This window comes from Anopheles stephensi, chromosome 2 (assembly GCF_013141755.1).
Source record: "Anopheles stephensi strain Indian chromosome 2, UCI_ANSTEP_V1.0, whole genome shotgun sequence".
Taxonomy (NCBI): domain Eukaryota; kingdom Metazoa; phylum Arthropoda; class Insecta; order Diptera; family Culicidae; genus Anopheles; species Anopheles stephensi.
The window spans coordinates 66352540-66376657 of record NC_050202.1 but is presented as its reverse complement, the minus strand read 5'-3'; the positions used below and the strand labels follow the sequence as shown (position 1 = coordinate 66376657).

Sequence of the window (24118 nt, the reverse complement as noted above, 5' to 3'; positions counted from 1 at the left end):
GTCAATAAATTTCAACAACCTTCACACCCCATTTCGAACGCCGATTCATGTGCTGCATGAAAAATCGCTATTCAGGCGTACAACATGCAAGCGCATGCCGGATGAAACGCTTGGAGCCGTTAAAAGGTATAATTAAAGTGTGCGTCAACGTACGAAAAGATACGACCACAGAATTCAGCCCACGGCTACAAATCATTTTTCCTCATTAAAAGCGTTAGCGGAGGGGAGCGAGATGATGTGGTGCTATTCTAGGGTTTGGGGGGACAGGGCTCAAAGAAAAAATGGTTTAATAGCCTAGTAGCATTCCTGCTGTCAACAAGTAGCAATGTGACGTTTTCCTACTGGAGAAAGCTTTCACGTTTGCTCACTATATCGCATGCACAACAACTCTGGTGCTTTTGGGGATGACACTTCGCTCCAAGGATACTCACCGACACAAGCACGATTGAAAAAAATAAATAAATTCATGCTTGCAAGTTATTTTTATATTATTAGGATTATTTTTTCTTTAATGTAGCAGCTTTATTCGTTTGAAGTCGCTTTTATTACAATATTTAAATGCATTTGACAGATGAGAAAAATTGCTGGGCAAATCACTCACCATCATCACTCACGCTCGCTGGTCGGTGAGTGTCCAATGTTTTGAAACTCCACACGACAACAACATGGTGCGCGTTCGCGAGGCTGGCTGCCTGGCAACTCACGCCCGCCACACACAGTCGCAGTGGGGCCGAAAAAACTCGGAATCGAATTTCCTCCGATGGCGGCGGATATTACAGGGAAGCGAACGACGATTGTTTCGTTTGCGTTTGGTTGTGCAAAATAAACTACAATAGTGCACTGGATTGGACTGGACTGGGCTGTGTGTAATCAAGTGAAAGATTGGTGCGATACTCGGTGCTGGAGTAAAACTGTTGCAAAATTCAACAAACGAAGTATGTGCAATTGCAGTGACTGCAGCAGCAGTAGCTTTTCCGCGAGCGAGCAGCCAGACAGTGCGAGAGAGCGAAAGAACCGATTAGATGAGAAAGCGGCACGGAATGCTACGATTTAACCTGATTGCTTTACGCTGAATGAAGTGTCAATGGGTAAAAACAACAACAGTAGCACTGGCAGCAGTAGCAGCAGCAGCACCAGCAAACAGCATCCAGCATCAAAGCACTCACGCACACAGGCACAGAGCGGAGCAATCGCGGCGGGCTTCCTCCACACTAACCAACGTTAACAACATTAACGCACGGTGCTTTCGTTGTCCTTTGCGTGTCGTTTCGTAGACGCGCGCGCTCTCGTACAGCCTGTGCGTTCCATCGTCCTGGAGAAGGAACGCTGCATTGCGAAAGGAAATCCACATTTCCTTTTCACCACGGAAAACCGTAGATAATTCGTGTTGATGGCGAGTGTTAGTTAATTGCAGCTTTATTGTATCGAAATATCAGTGCTTTCGTTCGGATTTCAGTGCGCCAGAAGTCGTTTTCATTTATGTGTGTGTGTGTCCTTTCGTGCCCCGTCAAAGTGCATTCGTGGTGGATGGTGGTGTGCTTGTCCGTTTTTGTGGTTGAGATTTATGATTCAATCCGGAGGAAATAGGCCCATTTCGATGCTTCACACAGTGTTAGACTCACGTTCAGTGAGATTTCCCGGCGAAAGATGGCGTGAAAATGGCCATTTTGCTCAACATTAAGTGTGCCATTAGTGTGTGCGTATGATTTTCATCCCGAGGGCCAGTGTTTTTGTGCAGGTGTGAGTGTGTGAGTGTGTGGGGGGCTGCGTGTTGCTTTCCATGTGATATTGTTGTTATTGTTGTGCACAACGCACCCACAACAGGAAGCTGTAACGGAAGTGCAGGAAATTGGGCATAAACTGACAAAAACACGGATAATGTATATGGCGAGGTTCGTGGAGAATCGATTAGGGGTCGTCAATTTGCGATTGCCGTTCTGGATTATGTAAAAGACGACGTGAGACCAAGCACAGTGCCGTTCAACTTGTCCACCTTCGTCGACCCGTGATGTAAGTATAAGCTTTACCTGGGGGAGATGGTGTGCATAGTTTTCTATTTCAGCCCTTCTTACCAACCACGATGGCTTCATGACGGTCTTTGTAACAGTTGCACGGCAGTTGGCATCGGTACTACCCCACCATGGCAGCCATTGTGGGGTTTCTTTGTTTGGTGACCCATTCTCTCTTCTGTCATACAATGCGCTTTGAGTCTTTTTTTCACGGGGCGATAAGAAAAGGAGGGAATACGTATGAAGGAACCTACACACATACACATACAAACATACTCAAGCATTTAGTTAAATGTATCCAGCTCTGTAGGCGCTAGGTTTAAGACATCGACAGAGGAGGGAGTATACCACACGGGCCCGCCGGTGACTGAGGAAGAAAATCGATTTTTACCCTGCGCAACTTTTCCTTCACCTACAGAGACACTGGCTGCTCAACAGATCGCAAATGCTTTGTTTCCAGAGTGTCCCCCTGGATGCTGCCCGAATCATGAAGGGGTATCCATGGTGATGTGAGTGTGTGCTGTTGGTAGGTTTTTTGTAGGTCATCTGTACGATGGAAAGATAAATGAATCGAATCGGGCATTTTCGTGGCAATCGGAATGATCTGAAGAGAGACATAGGAGTGAGAACACTGCCGTGGACCGATGGACAGCTGTTTCGGTGTGTTGTCGGCCGATGATGGAGTTGCGCCGGTTTGAAGAGGTCTGTTGGCGCCTTTACCATCGCAGGTGGTCCATTTTCGGAGTTTTATTTGTCTTTCCAATTGATTTGTTTGTATGTGTGACTATTCGTGTGTGCGTTTTGGTACACAAATATGTAACACAAACACAGTAAATGATTTCACGCTTCAACATCGACCGTGCTCAAACCTGAAGTTAACATATGCATTATTAATTCCGCTCGCTCAACTGGTCGGCGTACGGTGAATGGCGAACCAAAGGATGGATGGGTGGATGATAAATTGGGCATTCTTGCCTTTTTATGAGCTTTGAAGGCATCATGCCGAAACGCTCACTCGATTCAATCGATCGGATGATTTCTTCCTGTCGTAAGAGGGGAAACGACATAAAACCTTGTCGATCACAGGCGACCAGGCGTCTCCACGAGGGAGTGGTGCTGTTTTATGTGGACGCAAAGTAACGTAAGAATCTCGAATCCTTTTGGTACATCGGACGTCTCTTATTTTATTTATTATTCACACAATCTTTACCGAAGGTGAAGAAAGCTTAACGGCTAACGCAAGAGCTGGATTAAGGTCACCCAGTGGATCCAAACTCTAATCCTTACGCTCGCCTGCCAATTGAGTACGTAGTGGGTTAGTTATTTTTCTGCTTCTGGTCCAGAGCGAGGGTATTAAAACGAGATTCAAAGTTTTTCTTTCAATTTTGTTTGTCCTAAAAAAGTTTTAGCTCATGTAAATGCAGTCTCTCCTTATTCTTACTTATTTAATTTCCTTAGTTTAATGTATTCCCGGAGGCTATTGCCTGCACATTTTATACATTATAATCTTTACTGAAAGCTCAATATTAAATAGTTAATAATTAACGTTAATTATAACGTCCATAAAACTGTTAGTGTTGATTTTTTTCTTAATAGTGGTTCTAGAAAATCTTCCAAATCAGGAGGAGGAATATCATCGAAAATTCATTATCATTGTGAGTTGAGTTTTGCAACTGCTACGGATAAATCTAGCTATCCACGGGTAAATCAAGCAAAGAAAGCCAGAGAAGGCCTCTTAAAAATATCCAGTAGCGCAACCAAGTTCAGACACACGGCTCTGTGGTGTCACAGTGTTATCAGTCTATTCTCTATAGCAAAATATTTTACGTCCAATAGCTCGTTTTTTGCTTTCACATTTCACACAAAATTTTCGGCATATTTATGATGCACTAAAGCAGCACGAAAAAAAAGATGCTTTATTTATTCAATGTTCAATTTACCAAAAAGTTTCCACTAAACATTCCAACTGGTCGGAACAGGGTCGGAAAACCGCTTTGCATCGGAAGGCCAACAAAAGGCCACAGAAACCAGCCTAGCGTCCTCGAGCTTCGAGCGAGCAACTGGTGAAGGAATTTTAATTTCAGTTTTGCCGTCACCCTTCAGCAGGAGCTTCACTTTTTTGCTAGGATGTGTATTTTCACCCGCCAGTTTGGCTCATAAGACTGTCGAGTGGAAAGTTTTCAACTTGTGAGCTTGTGCAAAACCGTTACGTGCGGCCTTTCACCCTCTGCAAACTATTAAACTGCAATTACATTTCGCTACCTCTGCCATCGTGTGGAAAATACAGACGCCGAAAACGTTTTTCACCCGTTCTATGCTACCTCGTGCCTTGTTTTTCCTGTTCCTTTTTGTGTGGTGGAAGCAATAAAGTCTGTATCAATACGGCACTCGAGTCGTGAACAGTCACACAAAATATTGAACTGATTGCAAATCTCAGCCTGTGCTTCCTTCTTTCGGCTTCATTAAGAAAGGCTTTCACCACCGAGAAACACCTTTTTCCGGGACGTGTATCTTTGGTTTGAATAATAAAAAGAAAATCGCAGAGAAAACGAAAGCAGACTGTGAGTAAGAAGATATTTAACAACTTCTTTTATATGCCACCCTAGGCTTATTAACACTTGCCGGAAGGGGAGTTATCCCTGTAGACAGATTTTTCAAGAAGGTGGCGTATTTGTGGGGGTGTGGAATCGTCGGGAAATCCGAAACTAATATCGTTTTTCCTGGTTTATTCCTTCCGTTCGCTAGTCCTTTACATTGCGATTCAAATTTTATATCACCTTATTTATACTATTATTTGTATTGCAACTTTGGAAGGAAAAATGCATTTTTGTATCAGGATGTATGGTTCACTCAAAAAAAAATTAAATATGCATCAAAATCAAATATCTCATATTATGTTGTATTTAAAATCTTAATGTAAAAGAATTCATAAAAAAAAAACAAATCTCTTGCTAATTTCGTACCACTTTACATATATCCTATTTATTTTTCGGATTTAGTGTAAGCTTCCGTTCGTTTTGATTCCTTTACATATTCACTCACCCTTATCGATTGACGAAGCGCAAAGAAAAAATCTCATAAAAGAAGGCTAAGGCGACCGATATTCTTCATTCCTTCACTCGATACTCTCCCAAAGGTAATATTATGGTCGCCTGACCTTATCTCTTGGGGATTTGGCAAAGGCAAAGCAAATCCACCATAAATATCCATTCAAGGCACCACCTTGCTTTAATACCTTTGAAAATTTTGGGAAAAAGGTAGCTTAAACACTCCATACTAGTGCTACTGCCGTCCTTTCAGGGCAGGCGAATTGTGTGTCCTTTTGTGGTGAAAATCTTAGTTAGCCTGTTTTCCTCCGGGAACTGGCTGGACTGTCCTTCTGTCGAGAGTGAAAATTATTGCCTGCCCAACCATTAGCTCTCGTCTGACCTTCCGGGGCAATTGGCGCTGGTGTAAACTGTAAAAGAAACCTAAAAGAGTCCTGCTCCTTCGGCTTCCCCATACCAAGCGCTAAGGATAACAGAAAGGTGAGAATGAAATTGAAAGAATAATATACTTTCACCCGGTTCCGTGCGTTCTGTACTTTATGTATCGTGAGCTTAAGCAGGCTGTATAAACAATGAAAATCCCTAATAACACAACGGTGGTTGAATGTGCCCTTTTTTTGGTGGAGGCTTGTGTCGGCACTGTTTCAACAGCGTACCGGGCGTCTCCATCGAGATATGCCTCCTACCGATGCGGCTAAAGCGGTGAATAAAAATTAATGGAAAAGCGCCCGTGACGTTCATTTGAGCCTGTCCTTATTTTATGGAACCGCTGTTCGAGTGAGTTTAATTGATATGGTTGCGATGGTGTTGATGGTAGCTGTGAAATGGTTACCTGGTTCAATTACGCTGTGCGATTGTAGCTATTTTTCACATACATTTTACATATACACATGTAATTTTTTCAAGCTCCCCAATACAAGGTATTGTCCAGGTACAGGTTAGCCTCTGCCGAAGTGAATAAAGTGTTTCTTGGTAAAATATGCTTGTCGAAAAAATACTTTACCCCCTATGGAATTTTAAGCTTAACGAGCAGCGGTGAAGTAATTATAATGTACTCACAATATGCATATTGCCAACGGCTAAAGTATTATTGTTTATCTTTGTTGGCTCCTCGACCTGTCATTTTATGGTGTGCTACACCTTTTATTATGTAGCTAGATATGTAGAGGCAGCAGGTTTATAATTTTAGAATATAGTAACATACTGAACTCCCAATGAATCAATTACCTACAATAATCAGGAAAAAAGACCCTATAAATCTGGTAAACAATATGATTGACTAGCTTTACATGGAAGGCATTGTTTTTTATTTATAAAAAAAACAGTCCTTTAAAGTTTCATTGATCTACTAGTTCATAAAAGATGCTGTCGTTCTGTGGCTTTTCGAGAGCCCAGTTTCTGGCTAGCAGCTCACAATCGAATCGGTCGGTACGATGTAGTTCGCTGCCCTACCATTCCACCTCTTTTGCGTCCTACGTATTCCTTTTTGCAATTATTTTAAGCACTGCCAAGCTTCACTGTTCGAAGAGCGTGAAAACTGTGGGACACTAGAAGTATGTGCTTTATTACGGCAAAAAAGACAACATCAACATTGTTGCTTCGAAACAGTTCGCAACTAGTCGCCACCGTTGTTTGTACGGTGGTACCATAGGCATGGTTTTAATGTTTTACTTGTAACACTTTGTTCCACATTTGTTTCTAGCCGCCGGCAACTTTCTTCGATGTCAGTGAAGTAAAATATTCATCCTTCTGCCACACAAAACACACACACACACACAGCCAGAGTGTGGCTTTGCAATAATTTTTGTGTGAGTTTGTGTACATTCGTCTCTTTAACTTTCTCGGCATTTGTTGTGCAATAGCTGAAGGGAATAGTTTTGTCGTATTTTTTACCGTCGCTCGAAGAATGTGTTGGTATTCGAAATGCGGAAACAAAATGGTGAAAAGTCGAGACACATTTCATGGAAACAAAAAAACAAAAGCGAATTCCCATCGTGTCATCGAGCTGCAATTTCACACCATAACATAATTTCATCCGCGCTTTCTTACTGTTTGCTGTCTGTTGGTTGTGGTTTTGTAGTTGTTCAATTCAAGCCGGGGCTGTATCTGGCTTAGTTTTATTGTTTTTAATAATCACTCGTTCTGTTGCATCGTGCGCTTTTCATCTGTTGTAGATGATGCTATGAAGAAAATTGCCTGTGCCTTGTGACTTGCCGTACAAGTCAGTAGTAAACGTAATAAAGAGACGAAAACATCTCAATATGAAGCAATGCCGTGGTTTTTTCATGGAGCGACACGGTGACACATCTATTTTTGTGATGGTTTTTTTCTGCCTTCGAAGAGTAGATTCACCAACACAACAAGATGCCATTCATTCTGAATGAATTTGCAGCAAGAAATGCACGAAACGAGCAAACGTTGTGCTATCCGAGGAAAATTTAATCAATCAAAACTCAACCAACCGGTAAAAGTTGCATCGTTGTGCATGTACTCTTTGTTGTGCTGCTGCTTAGTCTGTGGATGGTGGTCATGGGTCTTTTGTTTGTGAGATTTCTTTTAGTTTTTATAACTGTGAGAGAATCAACACGAGAGCTTACATATTGAAAACTTCTATCTATCTATCTAGGACAGCTTTATTGTGTATTGTTTTCTCAGCTCATAAAGTCAATGCTGATTAGGAACACGTTACTCGCGTAGTAAATAATTCACGAAGTACAAATCAGCTGTCGGCTCCTGCTAGTTTTACTACATTTTTCATTTAAAGTACTTAAAACTGATAAGGTTACAATCAAATTAGGGTGGCCAGGAAACCATTCGTTAAAAATTTGATTTTTATCTGTCAAATCGGTATCTCTCACAAACACATTGTAATATTGAATTTTACTGCATGACCCTGATCGAAATTTTATACCATCGATAGCCTGTCTCTGTATTAATTTAGTGGAACATATTAGTAACTACATGCTTCATGATTAACTGGGCGTCTCCATAATTGGGAAAATTATATTATTTATTTATTTATTAAAGTTTGATTATGACGGCTTGACGCCGTATTGTGAGCTCCGTGTTGACGATAAAAGTTCACAAAAAATTCAAAAAAATAGTCAAATTTTATATTACGTTCAAATATTACAACTGATTCCCAAAAAAATAATCAAATCCATTAAACTATATCAGATTATTTAAACACGTGTAAAAAAGAAAACTTATCAGAAATAATAAACTATAGAGTAATGTTTCCATCCTAACTTGCACCTTCTCTTGACAACAGTTTTCTAATTACAAATACATCAATGGTATTCGGTGGAACGCTAAAATTTGCGACTCAAACCACACCGAAGTTAACCGATTCGACATTCGCTCGCAGTAAATAAGACAAATCCCGTACAAAGCGCCAAACCCGTACAAAGCGCGTTAATGTGCGGTGGATTGATGTATGTCATCAAGCATAATCACAAAAGCATTAACTTTTGACCCGGCACCTGGCGTAGCGGCTTCCAAACTGCCTTGATAAAGGAAAGGGGATTTCGCATTTCGAACAATTTTAATTAACATTCATCTGTCAATATGTCTGCGCCGAACCGTTGGGTGCAAGGGAGTTGGGAGAACGCACCAGACCGTCGGGGTTAGTTCATCAAAGTCTTGTGACGTTTATCGAGAGAGTTCAATTTCTCTCAGCATCATGGCAGCATCCGTGTGCCGTGATATGATGGAGTAATTTGTTGAAATGTGGTTTTGCTGTGATTCAGCAGAACATTTTTGTTAAAGCATTTCGCAGGCGCTATTAGTAGTCATGTACGTAAACTCACTGGGAAAACCCAGCGGTGCACGTCATGGCGATTGATGATGTCGATGGTGGATTGACAGGTTTCGCATCTCCTCTGGCCCCTATCGAAGCAAACGAGGAAAGTTGAATGAAAACATCAGTTCATAATTGTCTGCCACCGGTGGTATTTTTGCATTTTCCCCTTGGTGAAAAATCATTAAGCAATCGTTAGTTGCTGGTTGTACATGTCTGGTGTGGACGGGATCATGAAAAGGATATAAAAAAACAGGATGTTAATTAATACCCACAAAATGTTTTTTGTTCACTTAAACATCACATGTCAACATACAAACAATTCTAGCCCTACTGTTTTGTGTGTCTTCTAATGAAAGTAAAATCTACTTTATCCCAATCTCATAATCGCAACAACAAAAAAATATCGCTTCGTAACCGGTGGCGAAAGTTTTCCAGTAAAAATCATTTTGCTTCTTCAATTTGTGGCGAACGTGTGTACCTTGAATGCGAAATTGTGCCACCAACGGCTCCTACTCAACCACGAAGACGGATAGATCCGACAGTTTGACAGAATGTTCATTATCGGTTCGGAAACGGGTACTGCAACGGGGATCAGGTTTCTTTGAAGATAAAACGAACGTCACAAAAGACAAGTGTAATTGTAGAGTTGGCAAAATCAAAGCCATCATGCTGATACAGGTGAGTGGTTCGGAATGCTGACTGCTTTCTTCGACCTTCCAACATGGGCAAGTGCTGTATGCTGTTGCCTCGGAAACACTGATTTTGCATACAACATATATGCCAACAGCCGGAAATCCGGAAGGTTGAGAACTAATGCTCATGTTTAAACATCGCTACATTTTATTCTTTGCGATTGTGTGACGGTGATGTTGCACGTGATGTACATCGAGAGCGTTCGGACATGTCCAAGTGTTTGAATGCAGTACATTCAAAGGAAACCGAAGGAAACTCTCACCGGAACATTGCTCCAAGAAACCAAGCAGGAAGTCAAATTTGCACACGACGTTACGGGCGATATTTCTACTGATGTGTATGTGTGTATATCTGACATCTCAGATAGTTCGTTTGATCGTTTATGGCATTTTTTTCTATTTATTGCTTTTGCCAAAATTTGAAGTTTGACAGGTCGACTTAATATGACGCGAATGGCATGTACTTCAAAAGAGGGTTTTCTTCCTAGCCAATAATATGTTGCCGGTAGCAAAATTCTTGAAATTAAATTTAATGGCTATTTTTAAGTACAATTTCGGATCGAAAGATGAGTGTACTTTAATGTAAAGAAATTGTGTTGAATAATACTGGCAAAGTATGTTTAGGGTTGTGCCTATGGTTTATGATCCGCCTTACTACAATTGCTTAACTAACATAGATTAATGCACATAGCAAAATTAATTAAAAACGAGAATTTTCTTACACATAAGTCAAGCTACAAAATGGAAATAAAGGCCTTCGTAAGAAAAGCACGTTCTGTTGAATATTTAAAATTAGATCGACTTTATTTTTGGGTCGTGTTTTTCCCATTATACTATTTTTCTGGTTCATTCACGTTTTGAAGTGGGAAATATTAGCTTATCACCGAAACAAATGTTAGGAAACCTTTTTTTAGCCGCTTTACCAAATAAAAACCCCAATTTACACCAACACGACAAAAACTTTCTGTCTAATGAGCCATAAAAGTGTTGTTTGTCCTGCAATTCTTAAGCCACTTTCGCTCTAGCTAAAGCTGAAGCAATGGTGCTCGTCGCCACCGGTAACAGTGACGTGGGAATTTTTCATCGTTTTTAATAAGTTTACCATAACACAATCCACCCCAACACGTGGTGATGTTATGATGTTGGGGATATTTCATGCAGGGAGAAAAGGACGATTAATAAAATGAAACTCAAAAAATGATGGTATGAAGGTGAGGGAAGGAACCTAAGCGCTCAGTTGGTGCAACAATTTATCACCAAGGACTGAGGGTTCCTACACGGTCCAGGTCATTGGGCCCGTTGAACCACTTAGACCTAGCATGTAGCGTTTTCGAATCTACCGCACACAAACACACACACACACACACACACACACACACACACACACACACACACACACACACATAATACATTCCAAGCTAGTGCACCGGTCCGGTCACGTGCCATGGATGGTGGAATTTGGATCAATCCTTGGTGTGCTGTCTTCTGCCGTGCACTAAAAAGCGGGAAGTCACATACTGCAACGTTTACTAGATTAAGCAACCGCAGGCACCCATTCCAGTTCCTATCGCGTGCACCATCGGTGGAAGTAGTCCCGGTGGAGTAGAAAGGTCCATCCGTTCGGTTTGGACTCGACCGGAGCCTTATAAGTAGTGCCCATGGCTGTGGTACGCAGTGAGTGATGAAAATGACAGCGTTGCCACAAACGTCAGCTGGTTTACGCTAAAACTGATACTGCTGCATTGCCCAAGCGCGCAGGAGAGAATGTGAAAATGAAATGCTCTAATAGTTTCTTTTTTTTGTACGTCCGATTGTTTTGGTTTTTAGTTCGTTTCAACTTTATGTCTTATTGTTCGTTGATAACGTTTTCCACAAGCTTAGCTAGAGACAATAACAAATGGTATGCGATTAGAAAAAGTGTTAGAATGTTGGTACGTAAATGGTTATTTGAATAAAGATGTTTTAGTTTGTAGCTTTTGTTGACAGAGTAGCAACAATGTCGTTGGAAGAGTTTTGGCTGGGATCTAAAACATCGTAAATCAACAAGGGTGATTGTGCAAAATAACGTTTGAAATAGTATTATATTTCACAATTGGACGTTTAAAATAGTTTTGAAAGTTAAACATTCATTTAAACAGTATACTGTTTAATGTTACTTTTTTCAAAACCTTTACTTCATTTTTAAACAAAAAATTAAAATTGTCATGGGAAGAAAGAAAAGCGTACAATACTTACACAGCGCAACTGAAAGTGTCAAATGAGAAAACGAGTGCTGGCAATTCTCTCTGTTGTTCATACCTAAAATACGACATGTGAAACACGAATGAAAAACGAGACAGTTTTTCCGACTTCGGCCTGTGAACTTACGAGAAAACACAACCAAGTTAAGAGGTGAGAGAAGCAGTTCAATTTTCCATGCTTTTCTATGAAGCATTGGCACTATGGAACGCTCAGTACCATGCACGATAGGGCTCTCAGAAAATAATAATTTTGTTGTAAACTTTAATTAAATTGGAGATTCGGTTTATTTTAATACATTTTTAAATTATATGAATCAATAACAAAAAAGGCAAAACATCCGCTTTGTATAATTGGATAATACAGACGCATGACTTAATGTTTTCCAAAGTATCTTTATCAAAACTAAACCATAAGGCTTTTTGAAAACTGTGGTAGCGTATTAAAACAATTTATTTGCGTCAATTTAGCACAAGAAAATGTGAACTGAAAATCAAGTAAACCACATTGAAGAAGTATTGTTAGATCAAACGGAACGGCACGGACATATTTGTTAGATCAAAATATTTGTTGAATAGATGAGTTTCAAATTATTTACGCAACTTGCTTAGTCTTGATACATCAACGTACTGTAACACTGTTATACGCTTTGTAGTAAATTGCACGTACTACGTATAACACGTCGGAAAACCCTGCCCAACTGACTGTAGCTCGCAACTTATCAACCGTCGGTTTCGTTCGTGCACGATCCATTCGTACGCAGCTGCTGCTCCCGTTCGTATCGTAGCTTATGTTTGCGGTGTAAGCTCCCGGTTCCGTTGAAGATTGTTTACATTTTCCAAATCAATTCATTCGCGATCAACAGCTGGCGCTTCGCAGTGCTGTAGCGAACCCATACACATTTTGGGCCAAGTGTCAGAAGGGCCTGTGGTTGTGTAAATTGCAAACAACAATAATAACCACAAAAAACCTATGATACCGTAAATAACATATGGCCGTATGAGTCAGTGAGTGGTTCGATGTGACGTTCTGTAGCTCGCGAATGATTAATATTACTTTTACTCGTGCACGTGTTTCTCGGTTGACTTCCAGTCGGTACGGAAAAATAGTGTTTTTCCCATATTTACCTCCACCGGAGGTCGCGGTGATTTGTTCTGTGATTGTTAATATTTACCTGCCGGTTTGTGTGTTTGAGAGAGCGTTAGTGTTTGTAATGCGGAAAATCATCCGTTTCCCACATCTGGTCAGCTGGTGATAGTGGAGGTGTGCGTTGTACGGTTGAGCTGCAATCATAATAGTGGTGGCTTCAATACTTGCTACAAAAATAGTAGATTCAGAGATTGAATTGTGAATTGCAATAGTGCGTACATAATTTAGAAGCCTCAAAATGTTGATGCTTCTACGGCAAAGGCAATTAGATTGCTGGTTTGCATACCAATAACTCGCAAATGATAAAAAGGGAAAAGAATTTTACTTGTGTGTGTGTGTGTGTGTGTCGCTGTGTTCACTGTTGCGTGTCATCCTGTTTTGCAGTACACAATCCCGCTTGAGCACTTCAACCCGTGCTTGCATAACCGTACGATCGATTAAGTTGATCATTCGCTAGTGCACACGAAGCACATTCTTTTGTTTTTTTTTGTTTTCTGCTGTGCGTTAAGAGTGATTGTGAGAAGTTATAGTGTGTTTGTGTTGTTTTGCATTGATTATTTCTTATAATGGCCATCGTTGTACCGCAACACCTACCAGGGCATGGTTACTGCTCAAAACAAAATGGTTGTAGGATTTCCTCGCAACAAACACAGCAAGCTGGCTGTCGTGCCCTAGGCTAAAAGCCTTTCAGCTGTCCACTGTCAATAGGCGAAACGGCGCGAAAAGGACAAAAATTGCTTTGCTTTCGTGTGCACTCGGTTCAGTTGTCCCGTGTCTGCTACCGAATCGGTAATAGGATTAGCGGGATTAGGTGGTAAAATTGTGTGCCACCCTCTCGCACCTCACCTGCACCGCGTCGGGATCGGGTGCCACACAACGATCGACAACAGAGAGCGCTATCCTTTCCAGCATTGAATGGTGGGGGGGGGGGGGGGCATCCGGCATATAATACAATTCGCTTTGACCTTCTGTCACCTGCCACCATCTTTCTCGAGGATTGGATGGAAGCTAATCAGGTGTTTGGAGCAGAGCTGCCTCCTTCCGCATCATCCGTGCCAAGGGTCACCGAAACTGTCTCACAAAATCCGATCGAAGCCAAGAACATTTTTCGTCGTTCGTTGACGTCTCCCTTCAAAGGCATTTCAAGCGATCGGATTCACCAGCGGAGGATTAGAACAAGCCGGGAATTAAGTGAATTAACCGTTCCAATCCGGGCCGCTAAAAGCAACCCCAAGCGTGACAAAGAAGGCGTTTTGGACATGATAACATTTTCAAGTCGTGAACATCGCGATGAAGCAAAGAGGAGCCTTTAACGGTTTGTCGTGTCATGGAAAGAGCAGGGTGCTTTGCTTTTAATTGCAAAAATATGTCGCAAGTAAGTGTGTACACTTTTCTACGAAAGGCCACCCTTTTCGGTCACTGAAGAAGTTCTAAAGATGCTGTAGGTGTGTGTGTTTTTGTAACGAAGATCTAAGGTATAATTGTAAGACAGCCTTTTTTCGAACGAAATGAAATTTCACACGTGCGTAACCGGTACCGTAGGAAGATTTTCAACGACCTGTCTGGTGATGGTTATTCCTTTGCACGGTTTATCTTGCTTTTTTTTGGGACTCGGTAGGTCTGCATGTAGTGTTGAAAGTACGCTCTAAAGCCTGATGGCTTTAGGTGCCATTATATTCATGTGCTTACACAGTGACACGTGACAATGTTTTTTATAAAATCACTTTTTGTTGGTAATTATACGGACCATTAAAGTGGTGCGAATTTGCCTGATCTCGGGAAAGGTTGGAGGAAGTCTTACCTGAGCAAAGTGAGGTCACAATATGAAACAAAATTTATGTATTGATTATTCCTCACTGATTCTGACTACAAAAAATAGTGTGTTAGAGAAAACATTCTTTATGAGGATGTCAGGTAATGATATTAAAATATGTGTCAAAAAAAGTATTTCGGATTATAAATTTTCTTCATTTTAATCGAAACTCTTTGAAAAAAAAATGGTTTTATTTTTCGAACTTTAAATACAGTTACTAACTTAGAATATTTCGCATCTTATTTGAAACAAAAAGTGTTTTGGCTTTAGAAGTCATAGTTTGAGTAACAAATGCTCAAGAACAGTGAACGTTAATCGTCTTATTTATAGTTTTTTTCCAGTTTTAATACTAGGCACCTTTATAAATTATCCGTTAAATTTGATTTTGATAACTTCATTACATTGGTCATAGAGAAATCGAGCAGTTCCAAACAATATGCGCTTTCAACAATTTGTTAATGTGTAGCTTAATGTGTGATGTTAATGTGTTCTTTAAAATTTGTTTAGTGTATAAACCTGGGTCCTGAGACTGATTCAGTTCCTCAGCAATAAATTGTGGCTTTAATTTGTAATCTTTGAAAAGAGCAATTGACTGCTGCAGGCAGCTACACGTGCCTCTCAGACATATACGTCTTCAACATAACTCATAAAGTTATACTCTATGATGCTGAAGTTGTGGTATTAGTTGGTAGAAATCCGGTACTATTTGTGACTGGTCAGAGCATTTCTCGTGAATCTAAGGAAACCTAAACAAAGCCGAAAGTAACAGGCAGTCTTAATGAAACAACGTTAATGAAACATACAAAAACAAGCCGAAATAGTCCGTTTGAGGAGTTTGAGATAAATGCTTTGTTTTATATTAAATCGTTTAATACCCTCATTTGCGGGTTTTTCGAATCGGCTTAGTCTGAAAGATTGATCTGAGATTTTCATTCAAATGTGATATCCGGTAACTTCAAAATAGATTAAAGAAAGTTGTTGGCATACTCTGTGATGTAGAGCCTTCATGCTTTCTTCAAGTTTGAAAAAAGGAAATCATTTCTCAGATTTGTAACAAAATATGCCATCAACTGTAATCATATCATTAGCCTTTCCAGCAAACATAAAACTATTCCATATCTCCACTGTTAATGAGTCAACGGGCTCAAAATTGGATCATTCCCTTGAAATTCTTAGGACTGTGTTATTTTTTTTTTGAAATCACTGCAACGAAAAACATTAGAGCGCACTCATGCCTGAGGATGCGTGGGAAAACTTTCCCCCAAACGGTGTCATCATTGCTTTGCATGCATGTCACCCGAAGGCGTTGGGCGTTGTTGCCTTCACGCGAACGCCAAGATCAAAAGCTTGTGATGAAATTGAAAACTGCAAAAGTGGGCTAGAACTGGGGGTGGCAATGTGGTGGCAAAGAAGCGAAAAAAATAGTCCTCTCCATCCTCTGTCTCCTTTTGCGGCATTGCATTGCCGACTGTTGCCGACGCAGACGTTTCGAACGTACCGAAAGAATTGGTGTGGATGGGATGTTGAAATGAAGCCTCTCGAATGCTTCTACATTTGTGGCTTTTCCCCCTTTTTTTCTACTCCCGTTTTCGAATCATTTTCTCGACGCGGTACGCTTCTGTACATCGTACGGCGGGTGGTGGATTAAATGGGTGACAAGTCTCACCTTAATTAATGTGTTACTCGTGGCTTTTTTGGAATGTACCTGTCCCCGGGAAAAAAACGGATGCGTAATTGAAGTGAGTGGAAAATTCTTATTCATTTGCTGGCTAGATTCACTCACCACCAGCAAGCCACGACAAGAGGTTTGGCTTGAGGTTTGACACACATTTTTCTTTCCGCGTTCCGCGATAGCATATTCATTCTGTACACACATTCGTATCCTCGTTAATTGGCCTGGAGCACCTGCGAACGGGTTCCCCGTTTTCGCTGGTAGTGAAAAACAAAAAGCGTTGAGTTAATTCGTTGATGCGAAAAAGCACACATTAACGCGTGCAGTTTGCTATAGGAAATGTTCAAGAAACAGTTTTCCGAGGAGACAAATGCACCAGCAAAATCTGGCTAAGCGTAAAGTAAAGTGCAGGAAGCATTCCTTGCACATGTTCTAATGTATCCTTTCAATGCTTCGTCCGGTAGCGCGTAGAATGTACGGGTGGGAAGGTTCTGTTTTTCGTTAGGCAAACAATTTTGCATAAACTACTACAGCGAAGCACCATTTACCTTGTCGCATTATGCCGGCAACCAGCGATGTGGGTCAATGCGTTCCAGCTACTTGGTGGCGATGGGTTTAGCAAGAAACTAGAATCCTAATGGGTGAATAGAATGATAAATGAAAACAACCACATACACACACACACCAGTCGGTCGACACTTCAGTATGCAAGCCACATCCTTCACGCTGGTGGTACATTGTGCCACCACGAGAACCATCAGTGTGATGTTTCCAAGCTGAAAAACTCAAGGCACAACAGTGAAAGAAAATCATTGTTGTCTTCAGTGGGTATGTCTGTGGGTGAAAACAAAACACACACACATACTGAATGAACATGTAGGCAGAGGGTTGAAGGAGAAAGGGGAGGTTTTTTATTATGGGTTGAAAATAAGAATGTGACATAGTTTCGTGTCGTTGCATTTGGGAAGCGAAACAAAACGCTGGTAAAAAGTGTTTCTTAATTATAAGAAAAGCTTGTCTTAAGGAAAGACCGCTTTATGCTTTCACAAATATTTATAATGAGTTTCTTTTTTCCTTCCCCTTGGTCTATCACTGTTATGTGCTCGTATCTCTTGGCCATTTTGTCATTTTTTTAAATTATAAAAGAAGGCGTTTGATTCTTTTCACTACTTACAGCTATGATAACAATGTAATGCATGAATGTCGTGTTACATTTACAGTTGACTGTAAAGTTAGTTTGTAAATCTTTCTTTGAAAATTCATCGAACTGTGCGAAAATGGTTTTTTGTACAGTTTTGCAAATTGTAATACGAGTTTAAGTTCATCATATATTTTCTACGACACCGAGTACTAGAGTTCTATCTATATAGGTGGGATCCACGATCTTCCGTTGTAAAAATCGAGCTCCGAAACGTAAGATCATATAGCCACGTGATTTGTTATTTAGGACCCTTTAGGTGCACTCTTTTCTTACACGTTATGCTGTGCAGTAGCTTAATAAAGGACATCTTGCTTCTAGAATTTTATACGACAAAAATGCATGGCAACAAACAGAGAAAGTTAAAATCTTTTGCCAAAGGCAATGTTTCGGTGGCATTTTAAATATGACATTCTCTGCTTTTTGTTTGACAATACAGCCTCAGGAGGTGTTGGTCTTCCTGCTTTCTTAGAGACTCACAGTATGGCTAGGGATAATTTCGCGAATTACGTCATATGAAAAGCTTTCAGGCGTATCTTAAAATGTTTTGTTAAAATATAGGACTATTGGCAATTTAAAAAAAAACTCAAATAATGCTATAAAATGTACATGAAGGCAAAACGTGCACATCAACTTCTTTACCTAGCAACTAATCATCAACCCATACACACAACCGTCGAAATAGTACTTTAATTTATATCGTTTAACACTGATGAGCTCATGGATAAACCACCATGAATCATGAATTATGGTCCCATTCAAGGATTGACCGTGAACTTCGCGACGCACGCCTTTGTAGCGACCGTTAGCACAAAGTTTATAATAACTAAATTCTTCGCATTGAACATTAACTACCGAATGTCCACCTTCTTTTCCGCTTGACACTGAATCAAACGTGCTCGGACCGTGCCGAAAAAGGAACACCCATCCGCAACGACGTGACTGTTGGTCGCTACCGCCTTTTCGGACACCGTCCACTTTCGTTTCGAAATGTTCAACCTGTGACCAAAGCAATTGGTAGTCGAAACCGGCCTCATAGCGAACGAGTAAGCCGTAATGTGTTTCCTATTCGCATACGGGTATGCCCTTCCGCGTGCACTAATTGAAGTGAAGCGATTAACATAAAGCGTGTGCACGAGCGTGCCGGACACCATGGCTCAGGCCGGTTGTACGTCACCTACCACAACCGGCAGCTTGATAGTTGACAGCAAATAAGTAAGCGGGAGAGCACAGCTACGAAACGGGCAGAGCGTTTGATAATTCAATCCCCAAACTGTGCTCATCTCGTTTCATTTCCGTCGGTTGATTCTACCCGGAGATGGTCAGATTTCCCGCATGGAGATGGTCCGCAAGAGTTTCTCGGGGTGTGATGTTAGTGAAAAATGATGTTACGTTTGCTGCTGTGTCCAGCTTTCGCTTTCGGTTGGGGGTTGAAGTATTTGCCCTTTTTTTGTTTATTTACCCTCCATTTTGTGGCTTCATTTCCTAAACGTCCTACATTCCCAGACAAAGATTTTTGGTGATTTTAACAAAAGTTTGGAGTGTCCTCTCACTGACGCCTGCTCGAAACGCCGAGCGTGTCGTGTGTGTGTGTAGTGTAGAGGGACTCTGCATGACTCTGTGTGTGTGTTTGCGTCTGTGTGACTCCTGTTGAACGGAAGTAGACTCAACAAGTGGTATAACTGCGTGCGTCACAAACGACGAACCCCACCCTGTTGAAAGGGTTCGGTGGGTTTCGAGCATCATGGCCGGGCCATTGCCTAGCTTCTCGACAACACAGGCACCCATGGCGTCGGCAGCAGGAGTTGGTGCCGGATTGTTAAACAAGCTGGATCGTCTAGTCAGTTCGACCGTGGTACACGAGGCACGAGTTTATCCGGTGACCGTGCCGCCAGCCGGATATCGGCCTTCGTCCGGACTTGTGCACAATGTGTCCGAAATGAGCTCATCAATGCCTGCCGCAACTTCACCAACCGTCCTGACGACCGTTGTACAGACGGACGATTTCGTCGTCCTGCCAGGTACCCCAAAAAGTGGAAAAGTGAAATGGAATAGGAATGCTTACTAAACGCCTCTCCGCGTCGGATTTTTTCTTCTGAAAATAAAAATAAAACGTTTATGTGCTTTATTTTCAGGGCCAGAGGATGTGCTGCTGCTCAACACGACCACTGGACTGTACCAGCAATCGGTGACGCTAACCGCACGAATGTATCCGATTGAGGCCACGGCGGCAAAGTCGATCTGGGGCCTACCGACGCTGATCTGGGGTATATTGATCGGAACGGTCGTGATACTGATACTGATCCTAGCGACACTGTTCTTCTGCTGCTGGGTGCAGCCACGTACGCGTAAACTGCTCAACTCGAGCTACTACACAACCACCGCCAACAACGGACACGGTAGGTACACTTCATCCATGAATACATAAATTATTAACTTATTAAATGCATTCACAAATTGTGTTATAGAAAACCTTTTTCTTCAACGCGTTACAAGTTCTGTTTGGCAAGGACACAAGCAGAATTCAAATTATATCCCTTCAAACACTGTTTCATATTGTCCAACACTTCAGATGCATTTTAAAATTCAAATTTAGTTTCGCCAGAAACAAAGAAAAATAAATAAATCATCCTTTTTCTTTTTTTGTTTTGTCTTGTACATACTAGTTTGAGTTACATCGGACATTAATATATTATCGAACCATCTGAAGTGCTGAATTTATTCATGAATTGCTTACTCGTTATTTTATTAGTCAACGGCTTGGCAGACGCGAGTTGTTAAGCATATGATAAGCTTTCCTCTATCATGGAAACTAATTTCGTCACATGCCTTGATGAACTCCGCGTGAAGTTGATTTTGCGATCTTTCCATTAAACTTTGAGTTTGGTTTTCCTCCTGGCTGTAGTCTCCATTTTTTCGTATTTCATTTCAATATTTTCAATATCACTCGAGCGTAATACTTGTGAAATTTTCATGAACAAACGAAAGTTTGTTCACACCGGTTATAGGTTCCATAGACCAAATCTCGTTCTGTCGTTCATTCCTGTAGGGAATAATTAAAATAGAAATAGGTTTAGTAGCACTTTAAAGATTCAATTCCCTCAGGCGATAAGATGTAATTCCCTCTATCATTGACTTGAGAATTGAGCTTGAAGTTTTTGTCCCTTTGGATTGTGAGGGAAAGTGTGGTTTATTTTTATAACCGTTTTCTTACTTAACTTGGACTGATGGTGAAGCTGTGGATTTTTTGTTTGTTTGTATTTTTAGCATTATTTAAAAAAATGTATATTATAAAATATTTTTTAACGAAAGTATTAAAGCATTAAATCATTCGAACCGTTGCAGCTTCGCAAAGCTCGATTGTAGCTAAATCGTGCGCTAGCAGCGACTCGAACCAACTAGTGATGCCCCTCTCGATCGGCATCTGTCCACCACAGTACAGTGCCCCTCCACCGCCCTCCAGCAGCACCACCACCAACACCCCGCAGCACACCGCAGCCAGTGGTAGCAACAGCTCGCTACATCATGCTTCCCATCCTGCCGGCGGATGTGCACATCATACCTGTAGCGCCGTCAACACCGCCACGAACCAGCAGTGCACCATGGCATCCGGTGGGCAGGACTATAGCCATGTAAAGTACGGCAGCTCGCCGCAACAGTACGCCGCCCAGCAGTACCAACATCATCACCATCACACACAGCAACAGCAGCAGCAGCACCATCAACATCAATGCATACATTACCAGCAGCAACAGCAACAATACAATCAGCAGCAGCAGCAGCAGCAGCATCACCATCATCAACAGCAGCAACAGCACGTGCAATTACACACCCATCATGTGCACGGACAGCAGCAGTACAGTCCGTACAATCAGCATCAGTACTATCATCATCCTTCAACGCAACAGCAGCAGCAGCAGCAACAACAACAACAGCAACAACAACAACAACAGTACCTTCACTATCAACAACATCAGCAGCAACACCATCAGCAACAGCAAAGGTTGTTAAACGATTTCTCACTGTTCTATTGTGTATATTAACCTCATTAATTCAAATTATTGCATTATAATTTAGGGAACATCATCACCAACACCATCAACAGCAACAACTGCAGCATCAACATCATCAATCCTCCTCAGGGCATAATCACAGCCAATCTCCGCAGAGCCAACTGGTGCACACGCAGCTGCACAAGTCGATGTGGGCGATAAATCCTCTATACGCTTCTAGTGGAGGTAAAACTCGTATTAACCTTTCGATACCGCCCCAATTTGCTCATACCGACAGACCCTGTCCTTTTCCACAGTGATAAATGATGAGAATGAGAGCGACACGAACACCACCTATCGGACGCGATCCCTGCCGTCGTGGGGCAAAAATAAGCAACGTCCCCTATCGAATGCGGACGATCTGGAGGAACTGTACGCAAAGGTAAAACCAATGAACGAGGCACAACCGAACTCTTCCATCTATAATGGGTTGTCTCTTTTACTACTTTTAGGTAAACTTTAGTAAAAAACGACGAAACCGGATGCGGAATGATGAGGCCGCCATTATTGCCCTGTGCCGGTCACGATCGCAAAATCTGGCCGCTCTACCACTAGCCACCGATCAGGATGCAGTGGTCGTGTATGACGAACGGACAGCCCTCTAGACAGGGTTGCTGCCCGTCCTTGCCATGACCCTATGCCTTGTGCCGCAAGTTGATTCGCCGAGAGTGTACATTTGAATGGAGGAGCACGTATGCATCACTTTTGCTGTGTTCTCTTAGTGTAATGGAATCGATCAATCGTCGTACTTTAGCTAATCGAAAGAGAAAGAATACGCCGTTTCTGTTCCTTCTTTTTTTCCGGTGAATGTAAATGAAAAGCTAGTCTAAATTGATTCTACACTTTTGTGTAGTTTGTGTCAAATCATGTGCATACCGCGCCCGTAGCATAATCGCGATTCCGAAGGAAACCGTTGTTAGATTTACTTAGCCATTGCATCAACCGCCCAGTGCCATTTAAGCTCCCATTAGTGCAGTGATGAGTGCGTGGAATCGTTTTTCAGTGCATAACTCATTAGAACAAAAAACGAAAAACATGCTCAACAGTTGCCAACAGAAATTGTTCGCCGAATCTGGATCAAACTTGTCCTGCGGCGAATAAATGTTGCATTTCTTCATACAACATTAGCATAGCATTCGATGTTCTCTTTCCTTTAGCATGACTTCACCGAATACAATCAGAAGCCAACATTTCCATTTAAATGTATTGAAAAAAGCTTATCGACAGCACGCGTGGTGAGGACAGGGCATGGACGTTAGCATGCGGCACCAAGGTGGTGCAATGTAGAAAGCAGAAAACACAAATTGTCACTCTAGCGAATGTTGAATGTTGCGTGAAAATTTATCTACTATCAACAGGAACAGGAAAGAAAACAAACCCTCAACCCCCCACAAACAAAACTGTACATGTGTTTAAAAGAAGACTGATGAACGAACCCGAGAGAAAAGTCGGGAACATTATTACCCCGCTAATATTTAATACTTCCTTCGTAGCTACAATACGGGACGGGCAGAACAATCCCTGCCAGAAAGTAAATTGCTGCTATATATCCTGTACCTCTACAATGCTACTGTCGGTTAGTTACTAGCAGGGTTAGTACTTTCAATGCCAGATCATTGAATGCTTCCAACAGTTGCCCAACAGCACTCACAAGGGACGTTTCCGGCGTAAAACAGATGCTAGTAAAGCTAGTAAAAATGTGTACCGATTGCTTTTAGTTTGTAACGTTGCACGCTGCGAAAGCAAACCACAACTTTGTACGTAGTATAAAAAAAAAAAATTTGCACTAGAGCGCGGTATTTGTGTGAAACGAAACCAGCTAGTCGGTCAGGAGGAAAGAGGGGCCGCGTATCTTCCCCTTTTACCGGCATAATCTTATCATTCGTCGTAGAAAATCTTTAGAAAAGCTATCGTTATTTAGAAATAGTGCGTAGGGAAATGGGGTCCAAAAAGTAGTTTTGGAGACGACGAGAAACGATGGACGAAGACGCCTGTTGTAATTGTTTGAAAAGGAAAGGGTAATCATGTTTGAAAAACAGCCGCCAGGCTACAGGTGGGATGGTACAGGAAAAACTAGAGAAAAAATTGTTTGAAATCAACAGCCGAACATAGTTGTATCGTATGAAATGAATTGAAATGAATTAAACTAAAACGAACTATGGCATTGTGTGTTATTTAATTTTGTTTTGGTTTTTCTTGAATAATGGTTCGGTTTTCCTTGCCGGAAGGCTGATATTTTCCAGCAAAACAAGCTATGCAGTGAAAAGGCCTTTTTCGCTAAACCGGTATGTGTATGTGGTAACAGTCGGGAGCCATCGGTGCTGTGTAAACCTTGGTGTCGACTTTGTATTCGATGTTTTAAATTCAAAACTGTGTTTCAAAATGTTTGTTGGGATGTCGCAAAATGTATATATTATATGCATTTAACATCTGTATTTATCAACAA

The 24118-nt window shown here is 41.4% G+C and overlaps 1 protein-coding gene across 10 annotated transcripts; it reads left to right on the top strand.

Moving 5' to 3' along the window:
- Positions 1-668: 668 nt before the first annotated feature.
- Positions 669-23833, top strand: LOC118504335 (putative mediator of RNA polymerase II transcription subunit 26). Of its 10 annotated transcripts, none has more exons than XM_036038682.1 (7): positions 12544-12589; positions 19127-19641; positions 19756-20019; positions 20966-21623; positions 21698-21858; positions 21930-22054; positions 22125-23828. In XM_036038682.1, the coding sequence occupies exons 2-7, from the start codon at positions 19365-19367 to the stop codon at positions 22275-22277; spliced, it is 1638 nt and encodes a 545-aa protein (XP_035894575.1). In that variant the 5' UTR covers positions 12544-12589; positions 19127-19364; the 3' UTR covers positions 22278-23828. The 10 variants fall into 10 exon arrangements, with proteins under 10 accessions (XP_035894584.1, XP_035894575.1, XP_035894582.1 ...); XM_036038689.1 differs by lacking the exon at positions 12544-12589 and adding an exon at positions 12625-12795 and having other exon boundaries at positions 22125-23833; XM_036038683.1 differs by lacking the exon at positions 12544-12589 and adding an exon at positions 12625-12883 and having other exon boundaries at positions 22125-23833.
- Positions 23834-24118: the final 285 nt, after the last annotated feature.